This window comes from Doryrhamphus excisus, chromosome 13 (genome assembly GCF_030265055.1).
Source record: "Doryrhamphus excisus isolate RoL2022-K1 chromosome 13, RoL_Dexc_1.0, whole genome shotgun sequence".
Taxonomy (NCBI): Eukaryota; Metazoa; Chordata; class Actinopteri; order Syngnathiformes; family Syngnathidae; genus Doryrhamphus; species Doryrhamphus excisus.
This window is the reverse complement of record NC_080478.1, coordinates 19,771,800-19,798,006: the sequence shown is the minus strand read 5'-3', so window position 1 is coordinate 19,798,006 and position 26,207 is coordinate 19,771,800. Positions and strand designations below refer to the sequence as shown.

Below are 26,207 nucleotides of genomic sequence, written 5' to 3'. Positions count from 1 at the left end.
CACATTCACATTATTTTTTGTTAAATATCATAGTTAAGTTATAATAGGGATGAGTGGTTAGCACGCAGGCCACACAGCTAGGAGACCCGAGTTTGATTCCACCCTCAGACATCTCTGTGTGGAGTTTGCACGTGCTCTAATTTTTGGTGTGGTTATTACTACAATGTCTATATACCAGTGGCGTCATTAGGCCTATTTTAGGGGGACTTCAGCCCCCCCTAAAATATTCTTAAGCCCCCCCCCTAAATAATTAGATTTTTTTTAATTTATTTTTTTTTTGCAAAATTTCATATACTAGGGCAAAAGCAGACTAATAAGCAAGCAAATAAGCAGGCTAATACTAGCCTGCTACTACTACTAGTATTGTAGTAGTAGTAGTAATAATTATTATTTAATTATTAAATTAAATAAATAATAATAAATAATTTTATGTAAAAAATATATTAAAAATAAATAAAAAAATAAATTATTAAAATATTTAATAATTAAATTTTAAATTAATTTTGCAGTACGGTTGCCTAACTGAGAAGGGGAGTAGATGACGTTTCACAAAATGTCCAGCAGGGTGCAGTAATACGCCGCCTAGTATCCATTAGGCTCGATATGAAAACAGAAGAAGAGGGCATCGGTGACATAAACAAACCCAGTTGCTAGGAATGCCGCGCGGTAAAGCGACTGTGGAAGTAAAGGAGGTGATTGGAACTTTGTGTAGATTATTGGCGGCCGTCGGACTCCGGCATGTTCCAACACCGCAGACTTTTAGACTGGCGAAGTTCGGTGAAGTTAATGCGGTAAGCCATTTTCTCTTCCGTCAAGTTACACACGAAGTATTTAACACGAGAATGCTGTGGTGTTTTTTTACAATATGGCGGCTTTTTTAAACCGCTTCTTTGCTAAAGAAATACAGTACTACAGTACTTTCTCAGGTTCCAAATACGGACCCCCAGAGACTGTTGTCGCAATATATAAATATAAATTCAACACTATATAACAATATAAGAATGTAACAATATCAACTAAATAATCAAAATACTTGTTTAATTTATGACATACAGTTGTTGAACAAAAGTATCGAATCTTTTTCAATGCCACTTTTCCGTAGGGTCACGTGGGTGTGCTGTAAGCCTATCGCAGCTGACTTTGAGGCGAGGTACGCCCTGGCCTGGTCGTCAGCCAATCACAGGACGCGTATAGACAAACAATCCAAAATGAAGTAAATACAGGAAAAACACAAAGCAAAAACTAATACTGGGTCGTTCAAATCATTTGGATTTTTGCTCCTGGGGCCAACAATGTATTCCCTGATTTTGTATATATATATATATATATATATATATATATGCATAATGTATATTCCTAATATCAGTATTCCTTACTGTTTTCCAGGAGGACCAGTTCTGGCAGCTGCTAGCCAACATTCTTCAAACAACCAAAACTGTCTCCTCAAGTACACAGATTCAAAATGGTATTTCATGTTTTTACAGACTTCATGTTGAAATAATGTACAGTAAACCTTGGATATATCAGATTCAATTGTTCCCACTGGTTTTGTCCGATATAAGCGAAATCCGTTATATGCGTATACCGGAAAATGTCCGTTTGACGCATATATGGGATTTATATCCGGTATATGCGTAAATGGGATTTTATCCGTTATAAAAAGGCACTTCCTTGACTATGTTTCCAATGTACCTGGACGCGCAGGCAACGCTGCAAACGCTGCAAATGACGTCGTATAGCGGCCTGTCACGATTCGGCGAATCGGAGCGCCACGATGCGGCCATCCGATATACGCGAGGGAAATTTCATGGAAATGCATTGGAACGGGACTGGAGATTTTGTCCGAAATAGGCGAACTCCGTTATAAAAAATCCGATATATGCAATGAATTTTTATTGGAAATGCATTACAGAAAAATTGGTTCTTTTTTATCTGTCCGTTGTGAGCGAATTTCCGATATATCAGAGTCCGATATATCCGAGGTTTACTGTATATGTTACGCGCTAATGATGGATCTGCGCGATGGATTCATTGTTAGCGCACAAATCGATTGATTTCTGCGCTCACGATCGATGGTATATTACTGCGCCCGGGATGGATGTGTGTAGTTTGTTTAGATGCCAACAGATGGCAGCGCTGAGCGTTGTTACTTACAAGAATCAACAAGAAGTCGATGCAGGCAAATTTCAAATATTTGATTAATTGTCAAGCAGTTCACTTTGTTCACCTGTGTTTGTAGCCTCCGAGTGCAGGACCCTGGTGAGTGCAGGCCTGTGGCAGAGCGGTTACTATGCTAGCTGGATGTACCGGAAGGAGGAAGGAGTTTCCAGCAGGGAACTTCTTCTGGCACTCGGCTGGCAGCTGGCTTCGGGAATAATGGAGACACTTTTAACACAGCGAGTACAACAACTGGACACGACGTTACTCGCACCCATCGTCGTAAGTCACCAATATCCGACCTGCAGAAAACTTCCGTCCTTTTCTTCAACTTATCAATGTCTGGGTTGCAAGGGCAGGTGTCCCAGTAGGGGGACAAAGACCTACCGGTTCCTGTCCATCCACCCCTTCCAGTTCTAAAGTACTAAATAGTGCAGGTGTACTTTATATTTTTAGTGAAGTGTTTTTAATACATGAATTTCTGTGCCTGTAGATGGAACTTGAGCTTTCTTCGCAGCCTGGAGTCGAGTCCACTGACCTGCGACGACTTCAGTGGCTCATCGGCATCCTGAGACATCAAGGCCAGATGCTGCTGTCCATGCAGGACGAGCAGACCTCGTTGCTACATGCTGTGAGGAAATGACCATTTTTGGCGTTTATGAATTTATATTAGCAATTTGTGTCAGTAAATCAACTAGGTCCAGGTACACCATGGACCGGTGGCCAGCCAATCACAGGGCACATATAGACAAACAACCATTCACACTCACATTCATACCTATGGACAATTTGGAGTGGCTAATTAACCTAGCATGTTTTTGGAATGTGGGAGGAAACCGGAGTACCCGGAGAAAACCCACGCATGCACGGAGAGATCACTCGTCCACCGTGCAGCCCATATTTGTGAACAGTTTAACAATAATTCATGGTTCCATTTATCACAGTGAGTCTTCCAGGTCCTGATGCAGCAAAACAGTCCCAGACCATCACACTACCACCACCATATTTTACTGTTGGAATCATGTTCATTCATTTTCTACCGCTTATCCTCACAAGGGTCGTCACCAGCTGTCTTCTTGGGGCGAGAGGCGGGGTACACCCTGGACTGGTGGCCAGCCAATCACAGGGCACATATAGACAAACAACCATTCACACTCACATTCATACCTATGGACAATTTGGAGTCGCTAATTAACCTAGCATGAAACCGGAGTACCCGGAGAAAACCCACATGCACGGGGAGAACATGCAAACTCCACACAGAGATGGCCAAGGGTGGAATTGAACCCTTGTCTCCTAGCTGTGAGGTCTGCGCGCTAACCACTAGACCACCATGCAGCCTATTTCCATTTTATACGGAAAAAAACGGGATTTAATACGAAAAATATCACCTTTAAATGTTGAAATAACGTACCATAAATATAGTAACGCATTGAATTATGGTTGTCATACTCATATTTCTCATAAACAAGAGATTACAGTTTGCATGTTGTGTTTGAGTTGAATGAAGGTTTGGAATTTTGCTGGTGTGGCCGACATTGAAAATTCATCATAAAATTATTTTCCTACAAATTTCTCAGGTTCATTCTGCTAGCGAACTTCCTGGATCGTCTTCTTCCTCGGGTCAACGCTGTACTGTGCTGAGTGAGGTGTGTGCTGACCGATTTTGATCCAACTTACTTAATTAAAACTTGCTGATATAGTTCATCTTCAAACAGCTAAAATAATGCATAAGGCTAAAAATAAGCAATTAGCTAAAAATGTCATCCAATACTTCTCTACAAGAGAGGAGAAAAAAACAAAAAAAACTTAAATTGTATTATGGAAAGCAGGAAGTGGACAAATGTAACAGTTAGTGATTGTAAAAGTACCAGATGGAGGGGTAGGATTTAATAAGCTTTGCTTCTTCCTACTCCTTTTGGACATGTGGAACTGGGAACTGATTATGGGATGCATTCAATTGTAATCTGATGCATGTTCAAATGAAATAAAACCATTAAAAGAAAAAATAAAATAAAAACTATTTAAAAAAATTAAAACTATTAAAAAAATTAAAAGATATTTTTTAACACAAAAAATAAAAAAAACTTAAATTATATTAGAAAGGCAGGAAGTGAACAAACCATTTAAAAAATTAAAATAATTAAAAAAAAATTAAACACAATTAAAAAAAATTAAAAACTTTTTGTTTTGATAAAAAAAACTTAAATTATATTAGAAAGGCAGGAAGTGAACAAACCATTTAAAAAATTAAAATAATTAAAAAAAATTAAACACAATTAAAAAAAATTAAAAACATTTTGTTTTAATAAAAAAAACTTAAATTATATTAGAAAGGCAGGAAGTGAACAAACCATTAAAAAAATTAAAATAATTAAAAAAAATTAAAAACATTTTTTTTAAATAAAAAAACTAAAATTATATTAGAAAGGCAGGAAGTGAACAAATGTAACAGTTACTGATTATAAAAGTACCAGATGGAGGGGTAGGATTTAATAAGCTTTGCTTCTTCCTACTCCTTTTGGACATGTGGAACTGTGAACTGATTATGGGATGCATTCAATTGTAATCTGATGCATGTTCAAATGAAATTAAACCATTACCATTACCATTACCATAACTTGAAATCAAATATAATGTAATCCTCGTGTTTTTCTCCTAGAGTTGTGTCCGTGTGCAGGAGCTTTGTGATCTTTTTGAGTTGTACTTAAACTGGAAGCAGGTGGAGACTGTTTTCTGGACTTGGATGGTAAGTTAAATGTAACACATGCACATCCCAAAAAACCTGTGTTCATTTGTGTGGTGTGCTCTTGTAGGACAGTGTGGTGATTTGCCATGTGACAGATGCCGTCGCTGAGAGGCCCACACACACGCTCACGAAGAGAGCAGCTGCGTGCCACCCTGGAAAGTTGTGTGCAGACAAACTGGAGGGCATACGCTCCAGACTGACTACAGTGCAGGTGCGTGTGGATTCGTGCAAGTTGATACTTGGTACACCCTGGACTGGTGGCCAGCCAATCACAGGGCACATATAGACAAACAACCATTCACACTCACATTCATACCTATGGACAATTTGGAGTGGCTAATTAACCTAGCATGTTTTTGGAATGTGGGAGGAAACCGGAGTACCCGGAGAAAACCCACGGGGAGAACATGCAAACTCCACACAGAGATGGCAGAGGGTGGAATTGAACCCTGGTCTCCTAGCCGCGAGGTCTGCGCGCTAACCACTCGCCCGCCGTGCAGGCCATATTTGCATATTCACAATAATTCATGGTTGCATTTATCACAGTGAGTCTTCCAGGTCCTGATGCAGCAAAACAGTCCCAGACCATCACACTACCACCACCATATTTTACTGTTGGAATCATGTTCATTCATTTTCTACGCGCTTATCCTCACGACGGTCGTCACCGGCTGTCTTCTTGGGGCGAGAGGCGGGGTACACCCTGGACTGGTGGCCAGCCAATCACAGGGCACATATAGACAAACAACCATTCACACTCACATTCATACCTTATGTTATTCCTGTTAACTCCACTGCATTCTTATTATTATTATTAAAAAGTCATTGTGGAAATATATGGTCGATAGGCCTGTCACGATGATGGAGATATCGATATTTTTTTAATATGTCGATAATTAAAAAAAAAAAGCTGGGAAAAAAATATTCTGCATTATATGTTTGTAGTGTATTGTCTGTTTTTATCCACCTATTGCTTTTCTTTGTGTGTGTGTGTGTGTGTGTGTAGTTCTTTTGACACCAGGAGTAGGAATTGTGCGTGACGTGATGACGCTCCGCTAATATGGTTGGCTAATATAGTTGTGACAGGCCCAATGGTCTGGTCCAATGTCAACAAATTACCATAGGACTTAAACGGCTTCAATTGTATACCATATATACTGTATGTTTTATACAATATATACATGATAATATATTGCCTTGTTTATTTATGTACACGGCTTACAGCTCTTGTCCCAGAAAGGACCGAAAGCAGCCAAAGGGGACGCTGAAGACAAAGGAGACAACGACCGTGACGAGGCGTCCTTCTTGTATTCGTCCACCCCGCTGGCCCTCTCCCAGGCATACCGAGCCAGATTCCAAGCGCAAAGGCCAGTCAAGCATCACAACCGTCCGGCGGAGGAGGAGGCGGAGGAAATGTCAGCATCTCAGGTTGCACGACTGTTTCATCAAATTGAGAGACAGCTGCTGAAGAGGCGGGACAGACAGAGACTGACCAATAGGATGCAGCTGCAGGATATGATTGGAAAGCTGGAAGAACTGGTGCTGATACCACCGTAAACATCATGTTGGGTAGGTCTAATTCACTTTTTTATGTTCAAACCGCACTGCAATATTGTTTTTTTTCCATGTAGTGGTACATAATGATGTATGACTGTGAAAATGAAAGTAGAAATGGCTGTTTCGATTTGTTTGGAGAACAAATGTACTACTAAAAACACCCCAAAAATGGTGTGTGCACTGTATAGAACACCGTAAATGACATGGAAATAAAATAGTATGGGTGCTATTAACGCAACTCCTTTCCACTTTTAACCTGGAATGGGACAATGTTGATACAGTAAACCTCGGATATATCGGACTCGGATATATCGGAAATTCGCTCACAACGGACAGATAAAAAAAGAACCGATTTTTCTGTAATGCATTTCCAATAAAAATTCATTGCATATATCGGATTTTTTTATAACGGATTTCGCCTATTTCGGACAAAATCTCCAGTCCCGTTCCAATGCATTTCCATTAAATTTCCCTCGCATATATCGGATATATCGCCGCATCGTGGCACTCCGATTCGCCGAATCGTGACAGGCCGCTATACGACGTCATTTGCAGCGTTTGCAGCGTTGCCTGCGCGTCCAGGTACATTGGAAACATAGTCAAGGAAGTGCTTTTTTATAACGCATAAAATCCCATTTACGCATATACCGGATATAAATCCCATATATGCGTAAAACGGACATTTTCCGGTATACGCATATAACGGATTTCGCTTATATCGGACAAAACCAGTGGGAACAATTGAATCCGATATATCCGAGGTTTACTGTACCTTCAAGCAGCCACATGTAGCATTTTTAGCATTTTACTATTATTATTATTATTAGATTCCAGAAAGCACATACAGAACAGCCATTGACCTCAATGCAAGCAATTTAATTATCAAAGGCACTTCATTTTCAACATAATGAATTCCGGTTTGTGGTTTATGGATCAGAAACGAAACCTTTGGTCCGTAGTGTCCCTTTAAACAAGTTAATACTATATTTAAAAAATGAAAATAATGGACAGTATAAAGCAGATCAATCATATACGGTAATAATAAACATGCCTTCCTCGCATAGTGCATCTTAATTAAGTGCTCGACCCCACCAGTTCCAGGGAGGAGTGATCGCGTAATCGACTTTTCGCTTAACTAGAGCAGTGATGGGCAAACTGCAGCCCGGGGGCCACATCCGGCCCGCCCGTTCTTTCCAAAGTATTTAATTTCAACTCAACATAGAACCTGGCATCATGGCTTGAGCCGAACTTTTGATGGTTGAAGTAGCTGTTTTATCAATTTTTGTTATTTGATCCTGAAAAAAAGGGACACAAGCACATAATAATAATAATAATAATAAAAATAAATGTAATTTATATCGCACTTTATATCAAATAAATGATTTCAAAGTGCACATATAGCAGATTGCATGACACTTTTACAGATACAATAATTCCTGGTGGACTGTTATGTGTAAAATATATAGTGTGCCCCCCCGGTTCAAAAGTTTGCCCACCCCTGAACTAGAGTTTGCTATATTACTGACTTGATGGATTATTTTCTCCTTCTATAGTTTGCCGGAAACACCATTGCAAGTTTAACAACAGTAAAAAATAATAATACTAAAAAATAGACAAACATGATTAGAGTCCCAGACTCCATCTTTAGAAATACAAATGCATCAAAATTAGCTGTAAGAACATTCAACTGATTGTCATGTTTTCAGTGTACACCTGAGCTGACTTTGTTCCATCGGTTTACATCTTCCGATTGCAGCTACAAGCTAATCAGACTTGGCTCTGCTTCCCGGGTTGGTAAAATGCTCTGCGGGGGCGGTCGCGGGGGCGGACCGGTGGGGCACGTGCGGCCTGACGGCTTGCTGGGTTGGTCCCTGGGGTGATAGATGAAGCAGTAAGCTCCCGGTTGACAGTTGTTCTTCACAGTCAGCGCCAGCTCTGTATTGTCCAGGGACCGGAGGACACCATCTATGTGGATGCTAAGCATGTACGAGTCTGTGTGGAAAGGGGGACAGGGGGCGGGGGGCAGAAAGGGGAGGATGTTACACCACAAGGAGTGGACATTTGGGTTACATGATTGCATCCATCCAAGCATTTCCAACCCACACTACCTTGTTGGAAGCGTGAGGCACACTGTTCAGCCAGCTGTTGCACCGTAGTGGTGGGAAAGACGCCCAACGTTTTGGGGTTACTTCCGATTTCAGGACAGCACACTGTCAAAAAGTCCTACACGAGAGAGACACAATAGTGAGTACACATCTCATGTATCTTCTCAAGACGTAATACAAATAGAACTTGCATACACTTTACATGTACTGCAAAAAAGGCCAGTAAGGATAATTCATAATGCGGCCTACAGAGAACATACTAATTATTTCTAAAATGACAAATACTTCAACTTGCTGATATAGTTCATCTTCAAACAGCTAAAATAATGCTAAAGGCTAAAAAATAACCAATTAGCTAAAAATGTCATCCAATACTTCTCTACAAGAGAGGAGAAATATGATCTCAAAGTACATTTGAAAGGAAGTCATGACAAAATAAAAGCGTAAACAGGAACTGAGGCATAATAAAGGAAAACAAACAACCCCTCATGCAGGATCCGACATTTGTGGATTAGGCTTAATTTAAAAGCTTTCTAGATCTTCCATATTGTGCACCTATCCCTGTAGTTTTTCCATGGACTTCCTGCTACAATCACATCAACTCAAATGCTTTGTTTGATTTCCTGCACCCACCGTCCTCCTCTAGGTGCGGCCAATCCGCTGTGATTGGTCACGCTCCCGAGGACTTCCGGACTTTCAGGTCTCACTTACGCTTTGGCATAGTTTATTATTATTATTATTATTATTTTGTAATCATTTTTTTGCAACTTTGAGTATATGTTCACGTGTACCTGAACAGAGTTTTGGGCACAACCGTCCTGGTTGAACGTACGTCGTCTCTCCCAACGTTGGATGGAGTCCTGAATCTCCCGACTGAGCTGTCGTGGTGCTGACATCTGTTGGTCAAACGTCTTAATGTGCTCAAGAGCCCCGAAGGTGGTTGTCAAATAATACGAACCTACACACACACACACACATATATATATAGAGTCAATGAGGGAACTAAATGGTTCATTAGGTTCCGAAAGGGAACACATAGTACCTTCTCCTATTGTTAGTGCGGGGTCCATCAACTCCATCATGTATTCCACATCCAGCATTAAGTCTGCCAGATTCGATCTAGCCAGGACGTACATCATTACAGGCAGGAAATCATCAGCTCCGTGGGCCCGCCCTAAACAAACAAGCCGTCATGTTTCCTCCACAATAGAGGACAGATGCTTTCATTACCAGTGTTGGGCACGTTACCTTAAAAAAGTCATTAGTTATAGTTAATTGTTGTAACTACTTAACTACTTCGAAAAAAGTGTGTTTCTGTGGGTTTGAGTTGCTCACACAAGACGTGGACAAAGTTTTTTTCGGGGATATAATGTACATTTTAGCTTTTGACATCAACAAGGTTAAAGTAGTGTCTGTACTTCCGTTTTGCAAACACTATTTGGACATGCTCTAAACACCCGCCCACCCAAGTTCTCTGATTGGCTGAAAACGCAATCTTACTAAACCCTAGCCAATCCTTATTTGCTTATGTGCTCTAAAAACACCCGCCCACCCAAGTTCTCTCATTGGCTGAAGACGCAATCTTAGCGAATCCTCATTGCTTATGTGCTCAAAACACCCGCCCACTCAAGTTCTCTGATTGGCTGAAGACGCAATTTTACTAAAACTTGAGCCAATCCTCATTGCTTATGTGCTCTAAACACCCCGCCCACTCAAGTTCTCTCATTGGCTGAAGACGCAATCTTAGCGAATCCTCATCGCTTATGTGCTCTAAAGACCCGCCCACTTAAGTTCTCTGATTGGCTGACGACTCAATCTTAGCAAATCCTCATCGCTTATGTGGTCTAAACACCCGCCCACTCAAGTTCTCTGATTGGCTGAAGACGCAATTTTACTCAAACCTGAGCCAATCCAAGCCAAGCCAATCCCTTGTCCCTCTGCAGCACTCTCACTTGCGCTGCAGATTAGTTATGAAGTCTGTGATATATTTTTTAAGCGGCTTCAGTAACGGGGTGTCGAAAATGGTGACGGCGTTATGCTGACAGTAAAAGTAATTAGTTAGATTACCAGTTACTGAAAAAAAGTAACGCTGTTATTCCCTTTACTGTTCATTACATTCGTGGAGTAAATTGCATAGAGTTCCAAGCAAATGAAAATGATTTTTGTGATCTTATTTTTGTTTTGTTCCCTTACCTGGAGAGCTGACAGACATGGAGTCATAGATGATCTTACAGGCCTTCAGCAACAGTTCAATCTTCTTTTGTGGAGAGTATTCAAGATGGAGATTGCTAAGTTTGATGCTAATCTTCTCCATTGCTGAGGCTTCGGGGACGGCAGTGGTAACCCCTAGAGCTGTGGTGGTACTTCCAAGAACGATAGACTGATTGACACGGAATGACACAGACCTCAGTCATGCTGTTGTGTCCACACGTGGCGACTTTCAACTTCAAAATGGAAATATATATATATGTATATATACGTATATTGCCATACCTGGTTCTGTGCCATTTGCTTAAGGCTGCCATTGTTGCTGTGCAGTTTCTCCAAACTGTTGTAAATCGGCTCCCTCAGTGGCTTCAGCACACTCTTACATAGAGCTGCTTCCACAATGCTCTCTGTGGGGGTCATGACACAAATTTAGCCGTATATATATATTTAGCCAAAATGTCTAAACAACAATACCACAACGTAAACAACACACAAAATGATTGTTAAAATTAGTAGTCTCCTTGGCATTACATAGCATGGTGCCTTTTCATTGGGAGAGATTCAGACCGAGCTCTTATAAAATGCGTCCAAAAAAGTTAAAGGATGTACGGTATAAATATATCTTTGGAAGCGAATGAGTGTTAAGTTGCTGTGTGATGAGTTTAGTGCTCTTTGTAAGAGTCAGGCGGTTGTATTGCAATTTCCGATGGGTTGACAAGCTCGTGGGGGGGGTTTCTCATCGCTCATGATTGGCTGCCTCGCAACATTTTTTTTTAATTTTCTTATCATTTTATTATAAATTGGGGGGGGGGGGTAGTTTTGTCCATATAGGCCAGAGCAAATGAGTGTTAAGTTGCTGTGTGATGAGTTTAGTGCTCTTTGTAAGAGTCCGACGGTTATATTGCAATTTCCGATGGGTTGACAAGCTCGTGGGGGGGGTTTTCTCATCGCTCATGATTGGCTGCCTTGCAACATTTTTTTTTAATTTTCTCATCATTTCATTATAAATTGGGGGGGGGGTAGTTTTGTCCATATAGGCCAGAGCAAATGAGTGTTAAGTTTCTGTGTGATGAATTTAGTGCTCTTTGTAAGAGTCAGGCGGTTATATTGCAATTTCCGATGGGTTGACAAGCTCGTGGGGGGGGGGGGGGGGTTCTCATCGCTCATGATTGGCTGCCTCGCAACATTTTTTTTAAATTTTCTTATCATTTTATTCTAAATTGGGGGGGGTAGTTTTGTCCATATAGGCCAGAGCAAATGAGTGTTAAGTTGCTGTGTGATGAGTTTAGTGCTCTTTGTAAGAGTCTGACGGTTATATTGCAATTTCCGATGGGTTGACAAGCTCGTAGGGGGGGTTTCTCATCGCTCATGATTGGCTGCCTTGCAACATTTTTTTTTAATTTTTTTATCATTCTATTCTAAATTTGGGGGGGGGGTAGTTTTGTCCATATAGGCCAGAGCAAATGAGTGTTAAGTTGCTGTGTGATGAGTTTAGTGCTCTTTGTAAGAGTCAGACGGTTATATTGCAATTTCCGATGGGTTGACAAGCTCGTGGGGGGGGGGGGGGGTTTCTCATCGCTCATGATTGGCTGCCTTGCAACATTTTTTAAAAATTTTCTTATCATTTTATTCTAAATTTGGGGGGGGGGGTAGTTTTGTCCATATAGGCCAGAGCAAATGAGTGTTAAGTTGTTGTGTGATGAGTTTAGTGCTCTTTGTAAGAGTCCGACGGTTATATTGCAATTTCCAATGGGTTGACAAGCTCGTGGGGGGGTTTTCTCATCGCTCATGATTGGCTGCCTCGCAACATTTTTTTTAAATTTATTTTCTTATCATTTTCTTCTAAATTTGGGAGGGGGGTCGTTTTGTCCATATATGCCAGAGCAAATGAGTGTTAAGTTGCTGTGTGATGAGTTTAGTGCTCTTTGTAAGAGTCTGACGGTTATATTGCAATTTCCGATGGGTTGACAAGCTTGTGGGGGTTTTTTTCTCATCGCTCATGATTGGCTGCCTCGCAATATTTTTTTTTAATTTTCTTATAATTTTATTCTAAATTGGGGGGGGGGTAGTTTTGTCCATATAGGCCAGAGCAAATGAGTGTTAAGTTGCTGTGTGATGAGTTTAGTGCTCTTTGTAAGAGTCAGGCGGTTATATTGCAATTTCCGATGGGTTGACAAGCTCGTGGGGGGGGGGGGGGGGGTTCTCATCGCTCATGATTGGCTGCCTCGCAACATTTTTTTTTAATGTTCTTATCATTTTATTCTAAATTGGGGAGGGGGTAATTTTGTCCATATAGGCCAGAGCAAATGAGTGTTAAGTTGCTGTGTGATGAATTTAGTGCTCTTTGTAAGAGTCAGGCGGTTATATTGCAATTTCCGATGGGAATTTCCGCTCAATTTCTTCTAAATTTGGGGGGGGGCGGCAGAGCTGAATACAAACTACATACCCAGTTTGTCTTGTGAATACTGATGTTGTGGCTCCATCATGGCCTGCAGCTCAGTACTCTGGAGCAGGTAACTCTTCAGCTGAGTCATCATCTGCCTCATCTCCTGTAACAGCTCAGTGGACGTGGAGTGCTTGGACATGGTCTCGAGGGTGAAGGTGCGATGCTCTTTCACCTGCAAGTCACGCACCAAAACCCGATCTTTGATTCTACGTGTTGGATGTTTAAAAACTAGGATGGTACAAGATACAAGCCAAAGGTAAGTCCTCCTTACCAGGTTACCAAAATAGCTCAGAGGATCTCTGGCCAGCTCCACGATGCGTTGTGAGAGGCGCCGATCGTGACTGATGAGGCCGGTAATAACAGTCGACAGGCGGGAACGAGCTTTGTCCAACATGATGGTGGTTGATGTTCGCTTTCCTTTGGGTCCACGGCTTTCTGAAAGGTTACTAATAAGAGAGGTGCAGTCAAGTCCAATGTCTCACGCCGACTTGCCCACCTTTGTATGATACGTGTCGTGTTGGCCAAGCGTCACTCTGGGGGAAACCAAAATAATAGGATGAATGATGAATACAAAATACTTGCTTTGTGTACACAGTACATTTCTGCCACTTTAACCTCATAAACCTCAGATGTGCGCGGTTCGTCGGTTGGATCGATTTTTTTTTACATTACAAGTAGAATGACTTCGCCATCAGTAGTGTAGTGCATCAGTAGTAACTTACCCCCCCACTTCATCTTCATTAGTTCTGGTCTAGTTAGTTAGTGTAAGTAGTTTTGGATGGAGTCTTGTGTTTATGGACCAAAATTAATTGGTTAATTCGTAACGGGCTGCACGGTGGTCGAGTGGTTAGCACGCAGGTCACGCAGCTAGGAGACCCGAGTTCGATTCCACCTCTGTGTGGAGTTTGCATGTTCTCCCCGTGCATGCGTGGGTTTTCTCCGGGTACTCCGGTTTCCTCCCACATTCCAAAAACATGCTAGGTTAATTAGCCACTCCAAATTGTCCATAGGTATGAATGTGAGTGTGAATGGTTGTTTGTCTATATGTGCCCTGTGATTGGCTGGCCACCAGTCCAGGGTGTACCCCGCCTCTCGCCCCAAAAAGACAGCTGGGATAGGCTCCAGTACCCCTGCATACTACTGTACTACTACTACTACTACTACTACTACTACCTGTTTTTGCACCATACTATTAACATTCTATATGCCTCACAGCCAGGAGACCCGAGTTCAATTCCACCCTCAGCCATCTCTGTGTGGAGTTTTGTGTGGGTTTTCTCGGGGTACTCCGGTTTCCTCCCACATTCCAAAAACATGCTAGGTTAATTAGCGACTCCAAATTGTCCATAGGTATGAATGTGAGTGTGAATGGTTGTTTGTCTATATGTGCCCTGTGATTGGCTGGCCACCAGTCCAGGGTGTACCCCGCCTCACGCCCAAAGACAGCTGGGATAGGCTCCAGCACCCCCGCAAGGATAAGCGGTAGAAAATGAATGAATGAATGAATGAATAATAGATATCAAGGCTACACGGTGGATGAGTGGTTAGCACGCAGGCCTCACAGTTAGGAGACCTGAGTTCAATTCCACCCTCGGCTATCTCTGTGTGGAGTTTGCATGTTCTCCCCGTGCATGCGTGGGTTTTCTCCGGGTACTCCGGTTTCCTCCCACATTCCAAAAACATGCTAGGTTAATTAGCCACTCCAAATTGTCCATAGGTATGAATGTGAGTGTGAATGGTTGTTTGTCTATATGTGCCCTGTGATTGGCTGGCCATCAATCCAGGGTGTACCCCGCCTCTCGCCCCAAGAAGACAGCTGGGATAGGCTCCAGTACCCCTGCATACTACTGTACTACTACTACTACTACTACTACTACTACTACTACTACTACCTGTTTTTGCACCATACTATTAACATTCTATATGCCTCACAGCCAGGAGACCCGAGTTCAATTCCACCCTCGGCCATCTCTGTGTGGAGTTTTGTGTGGGTTTTCTCCGGGTACTCCGGTTTCCTCCCACATTCCAAAAACATGCTAGGTTAATTAGCGACTCCAAATTGTCCATAGGTATGAATGTGAGTGTGAATGGTTGTTTGTCTATATGTGCCCTGTGATTGGCTGGCGACCAATCCAGGGTGTACCCCGCCTCTCGCCCCAAGACAGCTGGGATAGGCTCCAGCACCCCCGCGAGGATAAGCGGTAGAAAATGAATGAATGAATGAATAATAGATATCAAGGCTACACGGTGGACGAGTGGTTAGCACGCAGGCCTCACAGCCAAGAGACCTGAGTTCAATCCCACCCTCGGCCATCTCTGTGTGGAGTTTGCATGTTCTCCCCGTGCATGCGTGGGTTTTCTCCGGGTACTCCGGTTTCCTCCCACATTCCAAAAACATGCTAGGTTAATTAGCGACTCCAAATTGACCATAAGTATGAATGTGAGTGTGAATGGTTGTTTGTCTATATGTGCCCTGTGATTGGCTGGCCAACAATCCAGGGTGTACCCCGCCTCTCACCCCCAAAAAAACAGCTGGGATAGGCTCCGGCACCCCCCGCGACCCTCGTGAGGATAATCGGTAAAAAATGAAAATATCGTTGTTATTCTCCTACTTCGAGTTTTGATCTTGCTCCTGGTTGGTTTCTCCTTCTTCTTCAGTGCTGCTATTAGAGTAGGAGTCCGGGTCGGTTCCAAGGACAGTGCCCCCTTGAGGAGAGTACAGTGACACGTCTGGCCGCTTTGCCGGGGCGGGAGGGCCTCCCTTCATGCCGGCATTCTGATGTGCTGACGCTGTTAGAGCCTGGTTGGGACTTCCATGTCTCTCCGAGGACCAGACTTTTTTCCTTGGCTGAGGTACCGGTCTGGTGGGTTTCTTCACTGAAGTCTGAGGGCTCGATTGCTTGTCACCTTCTTTATCCTTTCTATCTTTCACTTTCACGTATTTGTTGTTCAATAGTTCAGCATCGTCACCCTGCTGTGTTTTCTCCTCCTCTCTCGATCCTTCGGTTTCTGTTCCCCTCACACGTTTTTGTTCCTTCTCGAGTCCATCAGTACTGTTCCTGGAGGAGCTGTGCCGGAGAGGTGCAGGAGGCAGAGGGGGTCCGGCTCGATTCTGCGGTGGGACGGGAGGCCTTAACGGGGGAGGTGACGTCAACATTGACTTCCTCTCTTCTTTGTCGCCTCCTCCCACTCTTCCTTCATCCATTCTGTCCGCTGCAGATGTCAAAGAAGGTGAACTTTTGTCCAAGGGAGGAGATGAAAAGAGGAGGCCCGTGCCAGAGCCTGTGCCCAAGCTGGGGGGCCTGGGTGGAGGCCGCTTGAATTTAGAATCTCGGCTCGGCGCGGTCTTCATCTCTGGGGTTTCCTTCTGTAGGGATTCTCCATTAAGCAAGGAGAATACGATGCTTTCAGGGGTTTCGATTTTTGCTGCGGAATCGTCACAGTTTTTGGTTTCCTTGTTGGGTTTCTCCTCCAAAGCGACTGCGTTGACATACATGTAATTATTGTGGCTCTGATCCAAATCCAGAATCCGGCTCATCGTCTTCTCATTCATATCTGATGTCCAGAAGTCTGCAAAAAAAAAAAATACAGTCAGCAAGCATATTTTTGTATTACTATTTTTCTTTATTTTTAGCATATTAGCTCTTAAACTCGCCCTCAAATGTTCAGCAAATACAAAATGTGAGCAAGTGAGACCTCTCACACTAACTATGTTTTTGTTTATTTGTGTCAGCTCAAAATAAGATTTGTTTATTTACGATACTGGTTTTAAATTCTGAATGTTTGTGAGTAAAAAGCCTATTTAGGAACATTAAGAAATGATTATTATTTAAAAAATGCACCTTTCCTTCATGAAATGTACAAATGAAAATACCTAAAACATAAGGCAACAGTCATAAAACATTTCATCCAAATTGCAAACATAAGGTCATTTAATTTCTCTTTTAAAACACATTAAAATACATAGAAATTAATCATTATATTACAGTAAATATTATTTTATTACAATACTCGAACTATTTCCACAGTTTTTTAATGTTTAATGCGATTTCCGATTTGTCCTACTTTTTCGACGGTCACTGAACGCACCCACGCACCGATCTCCGACGCAAAGAGGGCTGTATGGATGTATTTTAGAACGTTTTTGGATGTATTTCGCCCCTTTTTCTTTCATCTTATACTTGCTCCCGAATTCTGATACTATGTGGGAATACATAAAGGTAAGATTTGATGACTTTTAGTGCTAATGTTCATCATTGTGGTAGTTCGATGCTAAATCGCTAACGCTAGCTAAAACACTGGAGTTAGCCACGGTCATCTCATTCACAGCCCGTCAATAGCAGCCGGAAGTGCAGTTTAGCTAGCAGTTCAATACAAAAATCATCAGAGAGATGTAAAAATGTGAAAAAAACTGGTTAGTTGGGTCACTTTTATGCCAAGGTAGCACTTATATGACAATAAATCGATAATAATAAAGCAATACCTGCACTGCTCCGGTCTCTGGCAGGCCATGTAATCCGTGATAAGTCAAACACAGCGACAGTAGATACAAATAACTTTGGTTATCACTACAAGAGCCATCTGCCAAAGCTAACGTTACCAATCTAAATACTATTTTTTTCCTCAATTTCCCATCAATATTTGTTTTAACTTGTAGCTACAGAGTTACTGTGCTTCAACCAAACTACGGTAGGGGTCGAAGGTCAAAACAGGAAACGTTAATGGCGCGTCAAAACATTTGCCGCCTTTAAAGGGAACTTCCGTTCACTTTGACAGCCCTACTTATTATCAAATATTATTCCCATTTAAAAAAAATTATCAACTTATTTATATTTACCTGTACCCATAGCAGCAATGATCTCCAGTTCCTGTCTCTGTTTGGCCAATGTAATGGCTCGGGGTAACTTCAGCGGTGCAGCCAGGATGTCCCTGATTGGAATCAACAACAAAAAAAATGACACAGTTCCTGAGTGGGTAGGTCCATGAGGACATGACAGCTGTGGAATCAATGTCTCCATTCATGCACTTTTGTATTTAAAGTTTGCGGAAAGTGAACAAAAGTGGATTTTGGATTCCAGGAAGTAAGTCCACAATGTCCATCATATACTAGTATATCATATAAGTCCATCATATAAGTATATTGACAAAAATATTAGATTTGAGATATATATATTCTCCCCGTGCATGCGTGGGTTTTCTCCGGTTTCCTCCCACATTCCAAAAACATGCTAGGTTAATTAGCCACTCCAAATTGTCCATAGGTATGAATGTGAGTGTGAATGGTTGTTTGTCTATATGTGCCCTGTGATTGGCTGGCGACCAATCCAGGGTGTACCCCGCCTCTCGCCCGAAGAAGACAGCTGGGATAGGCTCCAGCACCCCTGCAACCCTCATGAGGATAAGCGTTAGAAAATGAATGAATGAAATACGACCAAGCGGCCGCATGGTGGACGAGTGGTTAGCACAGCTAGGAGACCCGAGTTCAATTCCACCCTCGGCCATCTCAAATTAGCTAATGGAGCGGTCAGTCGATAAATTTTTTAATCACGATTAATCACATTCAATCCGCAGTTAACTCATAATTCATCACAATTAATTGCAGATAAAAACGTTTTTATCAATAAAATAAGTAGGGATGTAAAAATGGTTATAGATGAAATTTTGTATTATAATAATGATGTAAACGGCGGCACGGCGGTCTAGTGGTTAGCACGCAGACCTCACAGCTAGGAGACCGGGGTTCAATTCCACATCTCTGTGTGGAGTTTGCATGTTCTCCCCGTGCATGCGTGGGTTTTCTCCGGGTATTCCGGTTTCCTCCCACATTCCAAAAACATGCTAGGTTAATTAGCGACTCCAAATTGTCCATAGGTATGAATGTGAGTGTGAATGGTTGTTTGTCTATATGTGCCCTGTGATTGGCTGGCCACCAGTCCAGGGTGTACCCCGCCCGAAGACAGTTGGGATAGGCTCCAGCACCCCCACGACCCTTGTGAGGAAAAGCGGTAGAGAATGAATGGAGTAATATTTAAGGCTGCACGGTAGATGAGTGGTTAGCATGCAGGCCTCACAGCTAGGAGACCCGAGTTCAATTCCACCCTCGGCCATCTCTGTGTGGAGTTTGCATGTTCTCCCCGTGCATGCGTGGGTTTTCTCCGGGTACTCCGGTTTCCTCCCACATTCCAAAAACATGCTAGGTTAATTAGCGACTTCAAATCGGCCATAGGTATGAATGTGAGTGTGAATGGTTGTTTGTCTATATGTGCCCTGGGATTGGCTGGCCACCAGTCCAGGGTGGACCCAACCTCGGTCACCCTGGTGACCCTCGTACATCCGAGCATGCTTTTGGGACTGTGGTACGGCCATGCTGGGGCAGTAACAGTACCATTAATACTAACCAGTACCAGTCTATGTAGGTGTATCCCAACCTGTTATTGTTTAATGCCTTAATTAAGAGGTGTGTCTCAGTGACTCTTTCCACGTGGAAGTACACGTTCTACCATGTGAATCGTGTGTTTTTGCGTGTCTTACCTGCTGACGCAGTAGAAGGAGAGAAGTTTGTAGATGTCATCGAAAACAAGGGTGGAACCGTCCAAGTGAAGAACTGGGTAAAGGAACAATTAGAGAGTGTTTTTATTTTTATGTACGTATAAGCGAGACATGCAGTTCAGTTCATATGTTCAAAAACAGTAACATACACGTCTTGTGCTGTTTGACCTTCAGGTGCTGCACGGGCGATGTCTCCTGCTTCTCCGGCAAGTGCACGGACAGCGTCATGTTTTGGTCGTCAGTACTCTCAACCAGGAATGCCTTCAAGTACCACAGTCAGAGGTTCCAAAGACAAACAGAGATCAAGAAGAATATATTGGTATATGTTAAAAGTATAAACTCGTAAAGTGAAGTCAATATCGTAAACAAATACTCTAGCTCAGGGGTGCTCACACTTTTTCAGCATGCGAGCTACTTTTAAAATGACCGAGTCAAAATGATCTACCCACTACAAAAATGCAAAACATCTCTTTATTTTCAAATGTATTGAGGATTATTTGTACGTACAATGTATGTTGATGTACCTTACATAACCAAATGAGCCAATATTGCAAAACACACATAATTAACTATTAACATTTTTTGTAATTACCTGAGTTTACTTTGATGACTTGCACTGAATTGAACCAGCCAGGGATGCATAGTCCGGACAGTAGCTGCTGATAGCCAGCCTCAAGCACACTTCCAAATGTTTATCAGTCATGGATAATATCCGTATCATAATATCCGTATAATATTCCATATCCATATGGAAGTGATATGTTTTTTGCCTTTTTACTTGGTCCAGTTTTTGCCTTTTTACTTGGTCCAGCTCCTTCACTCATTTTAGTGACCATAAACTTTAGCGAGGGCTTAAAATCTGACGCAATTCGCCGACTAGCTTAGCACTTTGCATCGTTGTTTACGCATGAGCGGTGACCTAAAGGTCAAAATTCAGTTGTCATCTGACTGGTTGTCCTGTATGTCAATCAAGTAACGGGGATGGATGATAGGCTGACATCGTAAGTTCTGCTGCACTTAGAGACGTTGTTTGATTTGATTGGTCGCCCGAAGGGCAACATTCAGTTGTCATCTGAATGGCTGCCCTGTATATCAATCAAGTGACGGCATTGATGCTGGGATGATATTTTTTTTAATGTCACGCCGCGATCGACCAGCGATCGACCAGTACCACCTCCGCGATCGACCGGTAGATCGCGATCGACTTAATGAGCACCCCTGGGGTAGATCATTTTGACTCGGTCATTTTAAATGTAGCTCACATGCTGAAAAAATGTGAGCACCCCTGCTCTAGCTTGTTTTTCCCGAGATATTAACGTCTTAAGAAGCAAAAATCTTAAATCTTGAATCTCTCACCCCGGACGTCTCCTTTTCCAGGATGCAAATGACTTGCTGTTGGTTCAGTCCTTTAGTCAACCACACGGAAGCGCTTCCTACCAGCCGATCTACAAAGCTCAGCAGCGGAGGTGTTGGAGAAGGAGGTGGGATGACAAGTGGGGGAGGGCTGCAGGGTGAAGGAAGAGGAGTTAAACAGGGGGGGAGGTCAGCTGCGTTAAACGTCTGCGGGGTCGGTGAGGGAGACACGGAGATGGGGACGGGGGAGAGAGGCCGCAGGAGAGAAGGAGGCGATGTATCGGGGACGAGAGGCGACGGAGGCGGGTTGGGTTTGCACGCAGGAGGGAGCGACGGACAAGAAGGAGGTTGAGGAGGTCGGAAAGGGAGCTGGGAGGTCTTTGCGGTCGGAGGTGGCGGTTTGGGTCTGCCTGGCCTTGAAGGGGGTAGGGAGGAGGGCGTGGAAGGAGGCGAGAGGGGTGACGACTGAGGAGTGTGTGCTCCCGTCGGATTGTTGCCGTGGCTGTGAAGGACAAACAGAAGGTCGTAAAATTCCATGCTGACAAGTTCGGCTCGAGACACAACACTCATGTGTGTATTCCGTCACAGTGCTCCATTGTTTCAGGAAGCAGGAAGACGCTGATATTCCCAATGTTTTGCTAAAATAGTTTGCTACCGTGCATAAGCTTCGGGGTTAAAGTTACTTTGTCACATTGTGTTCCGGTCAACACGGGGACATGGTTGTTATTCAGAGCACATTTGACTCTATTTTTCTTGTAGTTAATCTTCAACTAAACAATTAATCTACTGTACATTATTAAGACTAATTATGCATGCGTGGGTTTTCTCCGGGTACTCCGGTTTCCTCCCACATTCCAAAAACATGCTAGGTTAATTAGCCACTCCAAATTGTCCATAGGTATGAATGTGAGTGTGAATGGTTGTTTGTCTATATGTGCCCTGTGATTGGCTGGCCACCAGTCCAGGGTGTACCCCGCCTCTCGCCCCAAAGACAGCTGGGATAGGCTCCAGCACCCCCGCACCCTCGTGAGGATAAGCGGTAGAAAATGAATGAATTAATATATTTCATAGAATATTGTGTTCTGCTGCACGGTGGTCGAGTGGTTAGCACGCACACCTCACAGCTAGGAGACCCAAGTTCAATTCCACCCTCGGTCATCTCTGTGTGGAGTTTGCATGTTCTCCCCGTGCATGCGTGGGTTTTCTCCGGGTACTCCGGTTTCCTCCCACATTCCAAAAACATGCTAGGTTAATTAGCCACTCCAAATTGTCCATAGGTATGAATGTGAGTGTGAATGGTTGTTTGTCTATATATGCCCTGTGATTGGTTGGACACCAGTCCAGGGTGTACCTCGCCTCTCGCCCCAAGACAGCTGGGATAGGCTCCAGCATACCCCACGACCCTCGTGAGGAAAAGCGGTAGAAAACAAACGAACGAATTGAAATCTAGACATGGAACATACCCAAATCTTTCATATCTTAGACTAGTTCCTACAGTTTTCTCTTCTTTAGTAACCAGCAGTAGAACATAGGTAAGTCTCAGGAAAATATCAGTTACCGACTAAAAAAAGATAAGAAAAACAGCTTTATGTGAAAAGATGTGTGCGTGAGGAGCGTACTAATACATGAAAAAGAGCCCGAGCGAACTCTTATCAAGCGCACCTTGTGGCAGTTTTTATGGCTTTGCACAAAATAACTTCTATTTTGCACTCGTATCGTCACCTCTTTTTGCCTCGTGTGCAAAAAAACCCCATCAAATAAGTATACATACGTTTTTGAGAGCGGGCGTTTGGGGGGGGGGGTGTGTATCCATAAAATTAGCTAATGGGGCGGCCGATTAAATTTTTTAATCACAATTAATCACATTCAATCCGCAGTTAACTCATAATTAATCACAATTAATTGCAGATAAAAACGTTTTTATCAATAAAATAAGTAGGGATATAAAAATGGTTATAGATGAAATTTTGTATTATAATAATGATGTAAACGGCGGCACGGCGGTCTAGTGGTTAGCACGCAGACCTCACAGCTAGGAGACCGGGGTTCAATTCCACATCTCTGTGTGGAGTTTGCATGTTCTCCCCGTGAATGCGTGGGTTTTCTCCGGGTATTCCAGTTTCCTCCCACATTCCAAAAACATGCTAGGTTAATTAGCCACTCCAAATTGTCCATAGGTATGAATGTGAGTGTGAATGGTTGTTTGTCTATATGTGCCCTGGGATTGGCTGGCCACAAGTCCAGGGTGTACAAGACAGCTGGGATAGGCTCCAGCATACCCCGCGACCCTCGTGAGGAAAAGCAGTAGAAAATGAATGAATGATGATGTATCTACACCGAGGAGGCGGAGTTCAATGCCGTGAAATTGTAAGTAAACTTTGCGCATTGCTGGTGCTGCATCATCAAAATATGGTCAACATCCCTCCCTCCACTCAGTCACTGTTGTTGTGTCCTTGAGCAAGACACTTCATCTTGCCTCCAGTGTTGTGAGGTGGCTTCATTTCATTATGAAGCACTTTGGGTGCCTTGAAAAAAAACGCTGACATCAAAATCTGTATGGAAAGGGAAGCCATAACCTGGGATAGTCACATGACCGTCATCTAATAACCACTCGGAATATTTCCTGTACATCAGTCTCAGTGAGAGACATGTTTTTTTTCCCAAACCTATTCCAAGGACGACTTCCAGGAAAAAATTGAAGCATACATTTTACACATTGATGATGCCACAAGCAATGGTCTGGTATCCGGGGCCTCCTTTTTGGACCCCCCCCTGGTCTGTCATCTCTCATGGTCAGGCGGTTGCATACTTTCACGACATGTTAAACCAAAATTTCTTTAAGAGGATTCACTAGTGTTGCCACAGATCACGTTACAAACGTGATTTGAGGGTAATAAGATGAAAACAAAATGGCACCATACTAAGATCAGTCCCGCTAATCTTAGCCCAGGGGTGGGCAAACTACGGCCCGGGGGCCACATCCGGCCCGCCAAGTGTTTGAATACGGCCCGCCTGTTCTTTCCAAAGTATTTCATTTAAACTCAACATACAACCTGGCATCACGGCTTGAGCCAACCTTTTGATGGTGGAAGTGGCTGTTTTATCAATTTTATTATTTGATGTGGTCTGTTGTTTACAAAATTCATTCATTTTCTACCGCTTATCCTCACTGGGCTCCAAAAATTATTGTTTGTCTATATGTGCCCTGTGAGTGGCTAGCGACCAGTCCAGGGTGTACCCCGCCTCTCACCCGAAGACAGCTCTTCGGCACATATAGACAAACAACCATTCACACTCACATTCATACCTATGGACAATTTGGAGTGGCTAATTAACCTAGCATGTTTTTGGAATGTGGGAGGAAACCGGAGTACCCGGAGAAAACCCACGCATGCACGGGGAGAACATGCAAACTCCACACAGAGATGGCCGAGGGTGGAATTGAACCCTGGTCACCTCGCTGTGAGGTCTGCGCGCTAACCTAATAATAATTCATTCATTCATTTTCTACCGCTTTTTCCTCACGAGGGTCGCGGGGGTGCTGGAGCCTATCCCAGCTGTCTTCTTGGGGCGAGAGGCGGGGTACACCCTGGACTGGTGGCCAGCCAATCACAGGGCACATATAGACAAACAACCATTCACACTCACATTCATACCTATGGACAATTTGGAATGGCTAATTAACCTAGCATGTTTTTGGAATGTGGGAGGAAACCGGAGTACCCGGAGAAAACCCACGCATGCACGGGGAGAACATGCAAACTCCACACAGAGATGGCCGAGGGTGGAATTGAACCCCGGTCTCCTAGCTGTGAGGTCTGCGCGCTAACCTAATAATAATAATAAATGTAATTTATAATGCACTTTACATCAAATAAATGATCTCAAAGTGCACATATAGCAGATTGTATGACACTTTTACTTGTAAAAATGGACTATTACTTGTAAAATACTATAGAGTCTGCTATAGTAGACCCCCCCCCCCCCGTCAATTTTGTTAAATCAATGCGGCCCGCGAGTCAAAAAGTTTGCCCACCCCTGTCTTAGCCCCTGACCTATTTATTAGTAAGTGACTCACATCTGTTTTTGCTGCTGTGGCTAACCGACTACCCCCGCCCCCCCTCTAGGACACAAACTTCCTCTGCTCTCCACTAAATACGGTTCCCGGGTTCCTTTTCTCGCAAAGTCCCCCCAAGTAAAGTTTCTACCCAACTCACCCTTTTTCTTGAGAATCAACGCTGGCTTCCATGGTAGAGTCTTTAAGACTGTCGGACCGAACAGTCTATGTCTCTTCCTCTCTCGGTCTCGGTTCTCAGCTTCACCCAAAACCCGCCTCCTCTGGCCTCTGCACGCCTCCCTGGTTCTGCGTCGACTTGTAATTCAAAGGGAAAAAAAAATCATTCTCAATGTGTCAGCTCTGGTTTCAACTTCCTGTTGTACCATCCATGAGTACAATACAAATCCAAATATAAGACGTCGGGCGGTCATGTGAGCATTGCTGTCATGTGGTCTGCATATTCAAAAGCTCCAAGTTCCTCCTCCTCCGTTCCCTCCTTGTTCCACTCCCATGTCCTTTAAAGGTTTCCAGATGCGTCCAACTTCACACTGTGGAATGTAAAACTTCATGTTTCCCTTTTTTCTGGCACGCCCATTCCATGTTGACTCTTCCCTTCCTTCCTTTTTCCAACTCCTCCTTTTACATTTTACATTTAAATCCCATCGCTTCTTGTTTACGGCCTTCATTATAATCTACTTTGCTTACTTGGCGTCTTTTTATTCTCTCTGCCAAAGTGGTTTTTGAGAGGTTCGGAAAGTTGGAATGTTGGAAAGTTGGAAAAAAAGACACAGCACATTCCTAAAGTCAGGATGGATAATCTACTCATAATATATAAGCATATTATAGAAAAAAGTACAATTTCATTATATAATCATTCATTTTTTTTTTATATTGATTTTCATTCCTGGCGGCACGGTGGTCAAGTGGTTAGCGCGCAGACCTCGCAGCTAGGAGACCAGGGTTCAATTCCACCCTCGGCCATCTCTGTATGGAGTTTGCATGTTCTCCCCGTGGGTTTTCTCCGGG

The 26,207-nt window shown here is 43.1% G+C and overlaps 3 protein-coding genes across 4 annotated transcripts in view; 2 read left to right on the top strand and 1 right to left on the bottom strand.

The window, feature by feature from the left end:
- The first annotated feature begins 627 nt into the window (after positions 1-627).
- On the top strand, positions 628-8,281 carry LOC131140130 (tubulin epsilon and delta complex protein 1-like). The gene is made up of 8 exons (XM_058090285.1): positions 628-791; positions 1,387-1,465; positions 2,240-2,439; positions 2,651-2,788; positions 3,738-3,806; positions 4,820-4,906; positions 4,974-5,117; positions 6,131-8,281. Exons 1-8 carry the CDS (start codon positions 657-659, stop codon positions 6,461-6,463), a joined length of 1,185 nt encoding a protein of 394 aa, XP_057946268.1. The 5' UTR covers positions 628-656; the 3' UTR covers positions 6,464-8,281.
- LOC131140129 (ras and Rab interactor 3-like) lies at positions 7,300-25,713 on the bottom strand. 2 transcript variants are annotated; one of them, XM_058090283.1, is made up of 14 exons: positions 25,342-25,713; positions 21,128-21,626; positions 19,921-20,032; positions 19,754-19,826; positions 18,060-18,151; positions 15,835-16,792; positions 13,494-13,668; positions 13,223-13,394; positions 11,062-11,183; positions 10,762-10,948; positions 9,611-9,742; positions 9,360-9,526; positions 8,572-8,686; positions 7,300-8,455 (listed from the first exon to the last, which is right to left on the bottom strand). In XM_058090283.1, the coding sequence occupies exons 1-14, from the start codon at positions 25,371-25,373 to the stop codon at positions 8,220-8,222; spliced, it is 3,072 nt and encodes a 1,023-aa protein (XP_057946266.1). In that variant the 5' UTR covers positions 25,374-25,713; the 3' UTR covers positions 7,300-8,219. The 2 variants fall into 2 exon arrangements, with proteins under 2 accessions (XP_057946266.1, XP_057946267.1); XM_058090284.1 differs by lacking the exon at positions 21,128-21,626 and having other exon boundaries at positions 7,301-8,455; positions 25,342-25,712.
- The window catches only part of LOC131140128 (uncharacterized), a 36,187-nt gene continuing 24,870 nt past the window's right edge, over positions 14,891-26,207 (top strand). The window contains exons 1-2 of the mRNA XM_058090282.1: positions 14,891-17,442; positions 19,946-20,090. The gene's annotated coding sequence lies outside the window, so the exon portion shown is untranslated. The remainder of the gene's footprint in view (positions 17,443-19,945; positions 20,091-26,207) is intronic.